This window comes from Anopheles bellator, chromosome X (assembly GCF_943735745.2).
Source record: "Anopheles bellator chromosome X, idAnoBellAS_SP24_06.2, whole genome shotgun sequence".
In the NCBI taxonomy this organism is placed as follows: Eukaryota; Metazoa; Arthropoda; class Insecta; order Diptera; family Culicidae; genus Anopheles; species Anopheles bellator.
In genome coordinates, this window is record NC_071287.1 from 1,529,753 (window position 1) to 1,537,965 (window position 8,213).

At 42.1% G+C, this 8,213-nt stretch overlaps 1 protein-coding gene across 1 annotated transcript; it reads left to right on the forward strand.

Moving 5' to 3' along the window:
- Positions 1-837: 837 nt before the first annotated feature.
- LOC131213149 (N-terminal kinase-like protein) lies at positions 838-8,078 on the forward strand. Its single transcript, XM_058207124.1, has 12 exons — positions 838-1,235; positions 1,772-2,086; positions 2,167-2,402; positions 2,471-2,549; positions 2,627-2,848; positions 2,940-3,095; positions 3,192-3,456; positions 3,579-3,743; positions 4,018-4,163; positions 4,236-4,370; positions 4,470-4,983; positions 5,144-8,078. The coding sequence occupies exons 1-12, from the start codon at positions 858-860 to the stop codon at positions 5,281-5,283; spliced, it is 2,751 nt and encodes a 916-aa protein (XP_058063107.1). The 5' UTR covers positions 838-857; the 3' UTR covers positions 5,284-8,078.
- Positions 8,079-8,213: the final 135 nt, after the last annotated feature.

Here is an 8,213-nt window from a genome sequence, read left to right on the forward strand (position 1 = left end):
ATTGCCCTTTGCCATGTCAAGCTTTTGCAAAGCTAACAGCTGTTGAGCTGAGTACGTGACGGGCTACGTAGTAGTGCAGTGTTTTCATGCACATTTTCTGCTCTAAAGCGATTTTGTCAGGTTGTTCAAACATGGACGGACTAAGGTTTTATCATTATTAAGTGTTTCTTGATTGAACCGTGATGTATTGCGCCCCAATTGGACGCATAAGAGCTTCTCCTATACGCCTGACCTGAGCTGCGTCCTGGCTGACTTTCGAGAAACATTCAATTCCTGCCGATTTATCTGGCGCCCAAAAGAAGCAGTTTGTACTCGATGATATAAACAGAACGCGCTCAACGAAGGTTGAGCTCGCGCGAGGTGTCAAAATTCGAATGGCCGAAAATTTTCATACACATTGCTCATATCCACAGCCTGTTGGTGTGGGCTGTACAAACACAGAACTTGATCAGCATATTTTCTTGACATACGGTGGTGAAATCTATCGAGGAAATAGTGTTGCATTTAAAGCTGTGTTATACTTTTTACTTGCGTTTTACCTCCTTCTAAATTACTTGTACTTCCGGGAACTTTCCGAAAAACAGAAAGGAGTATAAATAAAGGAGAATTAAAGACGCAACCGCGAAACAGCCCAACCACAGGCTCAGGGCAATTAGCTTTGATCGTTTGGTGGAGGAGGACTGTGGGACGATTGGTGCCCCTCGCCACCCTTTACGCTTATTTGTTCGGTATTGCGGTCCGTTTGGGACGAACGTACATACAGCGGAAAAATATCGAACACTTCCCAGAAATTGTGAGAGCCCGTGGCTCTGCCTGTGTGTGTGTACGTGTGTGGGTTTGTGTGTGAGTACAGTAGTATGTGGTCCTTTTTCTCTCGCGATTCGTCGAAAGACTTCCCATACGAAATCGGCGAACCGGTGCAACAGTTCGACGCAAAGAGCATCTGGGCACTGCACCGTGGCAAGCGGAAAGCAACCAACGATGAGGTGTCCGTCTTCACGTACGACATCCGGAACGGCACGGAAATCAAACTGGAGCTAGCGAAGGTCGCGGTGAAGCGACTGAAAACGCTGCGCCATCCTAGCATTCTGCAATTTCTTGACAGTCTGGAGACGGACAAGGTCCTGTACGTGGCCACCGAGTCGGTGGAACCACTCGGGACGCACTTCAACGGGTTGGGCAGCGATGGACCACAGCGGGATCTCTACCTCTCGTGGGGCATCTTTCAGATTACGGTAACAACGCAAACTTACAGTAAAGAAATGAAGGTGTAGCGAGGATCCTGTACAATGCCCTGAGTCAGTGGTGCAGATCCTTGTTAGGCACGTTCAATATATGTCAGTCCCCATTGATAGAATCTTTGTCAAGGCACCGATTTGGGTCCGCTTTTACTCTTTGCTCGTCATCATTGACCTTACTCTTCGGCTTCCTTCTGAGTGTCATTTAATGTATGCTGATGACCCTAAAGTTTGTGTTTTTGTTTTTGCCTTTTTGTATTCATAAATAATAAATAGATAATAGATAGAGCAGTCGGTGACGCTTGTCGTTGTCACGCAGCGTGGGTTCGAATCCCGGAACCGGTTGTCATGCAGCTGGCCATGGGTTCGATTTCCGATGCCTGCGTAACAGGAGGAGTCTCGTCCAAAATTCACTAGAATTACTACCCATTTATTGCATCTCGCAAGATCAACCTAATCATCTGTGGTTATCAAAAAATCTCCTCCCACACTAACGGAGCAACGCTCTGACTTTTTTTTTGTTTCTGTCACAGCGTGCATTATCGTTCCTCAACAACGACGGTAATCTGCGGCACAACAACGTTTCGGTTTGGTCTGTGTTCGTGAACACATCCGGCGAGTGGAAACTGGGCGGTTTGGAATATGTCTCGCCCGCGGAGATGCCGGCAACACCGCCGATTAAAATACCACCTTCACTTGAAATTTACGATCCACCTGAGCGAAACGATGCTAACAAGCTGAAGACGGCCACGAAGTGCTCCAGCGATATGTGGGGTCTCGGGTGTCTTGTGTGGGAATCGTTCAATGGTCCGTTGAAGACGCGTGGCAATCTGAAGAATATCGAGGGGGTAAGCAGGGAGCGAGAGCCGCAGAGCTCGCTTGTGTTGGAGAAAAGGAGCTTATTTAAGTTATTTGTGTTGCCGCTTAGATTCCTAAATCGCTAGCCCCGCTGTACTGTGAGTTAGTTGGGGCGGCGCCTGCAAGCCGTCCAAATCCCGCAGATATCATCACGAAGTGCCGCAAACCTGGCGGATTCTTCAAGAACGATTTAGTCGATTCGCTTCTATTTTTGGAGGAAATACAAATTAAGGATAAGGCGGAGAAGACACGATTTTTCAGTGGTCTTACTGCACAGCTGGACAACTTTCCTGACACAGTCTGCAGGTACCTGCCAAAACGCTATAAAAGGTAATTTATTGTTGAGTTACACTCTTGTTTTGTTCCATCGCCAGGCATAAAATACTTCCTCAATTAATAACGGCCTATGAGTACGGCGATGCAGGGTCGGCTGTGTTGGCACCGATGTTTAAGGTGAGTTTCCTCCTACACTAGTAATAGCTGATGAAACGAGGTACAACGATTCACGTTTTTATTTATCTTTTCCACAGCTAGGGCGCCTGTTGGATGAGGCTGAGTACCAGAAGCGAATCGTGCCGTGTGTGGTGAAGCTGTTCGCTTCCACGGACCGTGTAACGCGATCACGTTTGCTGCAACAGCTCGATCTATTTATTTCGCACCTCCAGCCAAACGTAGTGAACGACCAAATTTTTCCCCAAATAGTGCACGGGTTTCTTGACACTAACCCAACCATCCGGGAACAAACCGTCAAAGTAAGATTATCTTTTTTTCTCTGGTGTACTTTCGCTCAAGGGTTGAATACCTTGTTTAAAATTTTCATTTCATTCGTTCGATCGCTACCAGTCTATAATTCATCTTGCACCGAAGCTGAACTATAACAATCTCAACGTAGAAGTGTTACGCCATTTCGCACGACTTCAATCTCGTGACGATCAAGGCGGCATACGCACGAACACAACCGTATGTCTTGGCAAAATAGCCCCACACCTTCACCCGCAGGTAAACTGTGAAACAACAAAAAAAATTTTTACCAAAGGTTGCGCAAGTCGTTTCCGTATTAAACTTACCTTGGTTTTCTTCATAATTCTTTTGAAGGTACGACAACGTGTTCTCGTGTCGGCGTTCATACGAGCAATGCGGGATCCGTTTCCACCGTCTCGCGTCGCTGGAATTCTGGCGCTTGCCGCAACCCAACAGTACTTTTTATTGAGCGAGGTAGCCACACGCATCTTGCCTGCCCTCTGCCCCCTCACGATGGATCCGGAAAAGTCGGTACGTGATCCGGCATTCAAGACGATTCGCGGCTTTCTCGGCAAGCTTGAAAAGGTATCGGAAGATCCCAGTCTGAGGGAAAGCATGGGTAAGTAAAAGGGGAATTTTAGGCGAACATTGCGCTAGTGAGGTTATTAATGGTATAATATTTCTCTTTCTCATTGTTATCGTATTCATCTGATACAATCGAACGTTTTTCTGACATTGAAGAGGCTGACGTTCATACGGCAACACCGTCTTTGGGAAATGCTGCTGCGACGTGGGCCGGTTGGGCCGTGACAGCCGTGACTGCCAAATTTTATCGCAGCCAAAGTGACACTGCCCGTCCGCGGCCTCCACTAACTGGTAAAACATTGAGTAAACCTGCTTCTTTGGGTATGTAGTCAAACCGCAAAGTCTCTACCACACCCAGTTCTGCCTTTCTTGGTAACGTTAGCATAAGATGGAACCGAATTGGAATTTTTTTTCAACCTTCACTACTACTTTGTTCAAATTTGTTTTCTGTTGTACCTTTTGTCTAAATTTTGGGGCTTATCCAAAAATTGTTTCTACTCCTTTGATAACGCTTACAAAATTTGATAGCTTATTGCTATTAAACCCTTTTTTAGATATTATCTAATTTTACGAAATGTTCTTTATTTCATTACAGAACAACCATCAAGTAGCAGCATTTCGACTACGACTAGTAGCGTCACGTCAATGACTTCACTAGAGCACGAAAGTGCGGACACGTCGGCTTCGGCCAGCGACTACGGACCCGACAACTGGGATCATGAAAATTGGGGAGATATGGATGTAAATCAATCGTCGTGCACCGAAAACCGTATGCTACAATACACAGCACTTATACTACATACTTTGTTACAGACCTCGCAAGATCCAAGCAGTCCAATGGCCGCAACATCCAATCAGCTCAATACTAACCTGAACATGATTGGAAGTGTCAACGACGTGAGAGACGGATGGGACAATGAAGATTGGGGTAGCCTTGAGGAAGATCCGGTAAATAGAATTCAAAACATTGCGTTTGTCGCAAATGGACTTCGTTTTAAATACTGGCATCGGTTATGCTTCCAGAACGAAACTGAACTGAATGAAAAGGATGAAGACGAACACAATCAGGCGCAGCAGAAGGAGGCAGCACTGTTACTACCTTCGCCATATGTTGTTTCTTCCTCGATCAACAGCACCAATGCCATCACTAGTAGCACTCCTTTCATTGGCAGTAGTTCAACCAACATTAGAAATGCGACCTTAAACACCGCAGTCAGCAGCAGCAGCAGCAGCAGCAATAACAGTACGACCAACAATACGACTAGTTCATCTATTACTGGCAACACAGTTGCAAAGCCGACAGCCAACAACAGCAATAATAGCAACAGTAACAGTAGTTGCAGTAGCAGCAGTAACAGTGCCACTCACAGCAACACCAACAACAACCTAACCAATCACATGAATAGTCCGAGCAAGATGATTGCTTTGAAAAATATGAACAATCTATTGAATAGTACGAGCAGTATGCCCACCACGAATACCGCCAATTCCAATGTAAACTGGAACAGTAGGGACGGTTGGGGTGACGGAGACTTTGAGCCCCTGGACGAGCCGAGCACGGGTTAGTACCAATAGTGTGGCCACCTCCAGCTGGCGTTTCATCCTCGTCAGAGTATCAACAATCCTAACTTATGCAGTTGGCCATCATCGCGAACAATTTTTTTTTTTTTTTGATATTAATTAAATAAATGTGGCTAATCGTACACATTGTGTATTTACAGGCAATGTAAAGCTTGAAGAAGCACGTCGGAAACGGGAGGAAAAGAAAATGCAACGTCAGCGTGAATTAGAAGCCAGAAGAGCAGCTCGTGCAGTAGGTGCAGGAAGTGGCCCATTGAAACTAGGTGTGAAAAAGGTGTAATTCGGTTAAACGGGAGACGAATGAAAACTGGAGTAGGACAATTGATGGTTGAATGCGAGAGAGAAAAACAGGAGAAGGCCAAATTAAGTGAAGGAGGATGTTCTATTTTCTGTTCATCGTAATCAAGCAAAGTGGACTCCCGCTTGACACGGTCACGGTCGAAGCACTTGAGGAAGCCTTTATAAACTTTAATATTTCATAAGATACTACGAATGCCAAGACCTGTACCAATCCCAGGATCTGTAAAGAAAAGCCATTCAATTTAACCACAAAACAGATCATGTTGTCATCGCAGTTGGCGAATGTGGTCTCCTTTCTATCATGGACTATCCGACGGCGGATGTTTGTTTTTCCCTTATCTTTCAATATGTTTTCGTAGGATTTTTTAAAACTATTTCCACGAAGTGGTGTGTGTATATAGAAGTCTCTCGTAAAGGCTTACAATTAGTTTTTGGTTGTCTACTTTTCTATTTTTACCTTTGGTATTTTTTTGCTAATCTAAGTTTAGGTGTGATTATGATCTTGAAAAATGTAATCAAACCGATATAAACCTAGCATTCCGATAAATTGATGTCGTGGTAGGATATAGGTTGGACGAGGACGAAACATTGAAACACAAAAAAACTGAACAATTTGAAACGGTTTGAAGAAGGAGATGGCATGAATTGCCACTTTACGGCATGAACAGTCAATAGCTTTAATAGAAAATAAACGAATTTATTGTATTGGCCCAACGTGATTGGAGAACTTTCCATTGTCGTGAACCGTGCTCTACTTTGTCGCTTAAGTGTTTATGCGCACCCCGACGAGATCTTTGATATCGTTTGGTTCGTTCATTTGGAAGAAAGGCAACCAAGTCGCGTTACAACTCCTCCAGACAGGCATTTTTGTAAATCTCATCGTTTTTGATAATCTTTGTGGAAAACTTAATTGAAATTTAAAACTTTTTTCGATGTAATTAAGACGAAACTAAATGTGGTAAACGTTTACGGAATTAACGAACAGCGGCCGTAAAAAACTAGTCGTGGTATAACCATAGTAGAAAGTGCAATACATTAATAGATCACAATTTTTATGCTAGCAGGCCGCGCATTTACCGCTCGTTAATAATCCTTAAGCTCGGTAAGAATGCAAAATGCTCAGCTTAAAATTTTGGATGACCACAAATCACCAGCACCAGTTTTGATTTGAAACCAGATGCTACATCTGCAGTGCGTCTGTACCATAATTCTATTTCCCCCCCTGGCTCCTCGAGTATACGGAATCCTGGATGAATCAAATCTAGATAGGTAGAGTAAACTATTTGTCAAACAAAAAAGAAACAAACAAACTCTAGGTAGCGTGAAATTCGTAATAGAATTAATAAAAGCACTTTAGACATTTTAAATAAATACAGCGCACGACCACAAAAGAAAATGTTCGTAACATAAACAGAAAACAAATTAATTCTGATGAAAGTGACATTAAATAACTATTGATAAAATTTGCAGTACATCTATTAATACTACGTTACATCAGATGATTTCAGAGAAGTTTCCGAAATGTAACCACTAGCAATATTAGAGAAACCAAAATTTATTAAACCACCTTTAAGTTCTACTATTGGCTTGCCTCTTTTTCTTCTGTTTCAAATCATTCTCCGGTATTCATGTTTTGTTAACTACAAAACACTACTGTTACGGTTGAAGCTGTTCCGGCCCGTGCAACTGTCTACCGCTACGTCGAGAAAAAAATCGAATTTTCAGTTTTATCTTTTCTAGAAATTATCTTCAAAACTAAATCGCCCAAATTGCTTTGAAAAACGATGTGAAATATCCATGCTGGGTAAACGATATCACAAGAAAAACTCTGTTACTCGGATCCCCAAACTCTAAAAACGACTGTTTGAACATTAAGTTGTACTATACAGGCTATAGGAAATCTTCCCACATTTTGGTTTTGAAACCGATGGGTGAGATGATGGGGGAAAAACTTCCAGCCCGTACCTTAGCTAACGTTACCAACAATCCTATACTATATAGAAATTAGACAAATGGAACAAATATACAACAATCGACTATTGGTGAATTTTTGGCCGATGTAGATAAATGAAAATTACTCCAAAGAAAAAACATAAAAAATCAAGAGAAAAATTCTTGTTATTATCATTTGAGAGATTTTGAGCTTGAAGCTTCTTTCATCTACACAAAAAAATTCTTGTGGTCGATCGGTCTCTCGAAAGTCACATATTAGCTGGTACCTTGGCATAAATACAATCTAGCTGAGGTATAAAGGGAAACAAAAACATTAGAAAAGCAAGCAACATAATGCCTTTTATAGTAAGAATCACAAAAGGATTATTTATGTACGTATAGCTAAAACGTTTTTTTATTCAAATAGTTTGCACAATACTTGTGCAGAACAGCGGGTCGGTGCTAGAAACATTTGAAAATTGGAAAAATTATACTCGACAAGGATTCGAAGCAAACTGAAAAAGCAAGCAAAGTAACATGAGCAAGTAATAAAACAACGGCGAGCATGAGATACAAACGAATATTGTTAATACCGAGAGTTTTTTTGTATAGCAATCGCAACATTATTCAAGCAATTTTCATTTCGAATATGGTAAAGGTTTGAATGCTGCTTCCTATGCAATACTATGAAACATAGGGTACCATGATCGAAGGAATTATTTTGATATTTTTTCCATTATTTTATATTTTACTATGTTCTTTCTACCTTGTTACTAAATGTTTACATTTGAGAGAACGTTTTAGAAATTGTGGTACTTCCCGAGTTTGAGCCACATAGACAGTGGAAAACACACAGGGCAGTGGCCGCACAGTGGAAACCAATGAACTAATCAAGTAAACTATTTGTGATCAGAAAGAATGGTACATATAAGTATATGTATATGTATATATGTATACATATTTATGTAAAAATTAACA

Coding starts and splice junctions, on each gene's coding strand:
- LOC131213149 (XM_058207124.1), top strand. CDS start 858: ATGTGGTCCTTTTTCTCTCGCGATTCGTCGAAAGACTTCCCATACGAA. Junction 3,457..3,578: donor CAGTCTGAGGGAAAGCATGG/GTAAGTAAAAGG, acceptor CTGACATTGAAG/AGGCTGACGTTCATACGGCA. Junction 4,371..4,469: donor GTAGCCTTGAGGAAGATCCG/GTAAATAGAATT, acceptor CTGAATGAAAAG/GATGAAGACGAACACAATCA.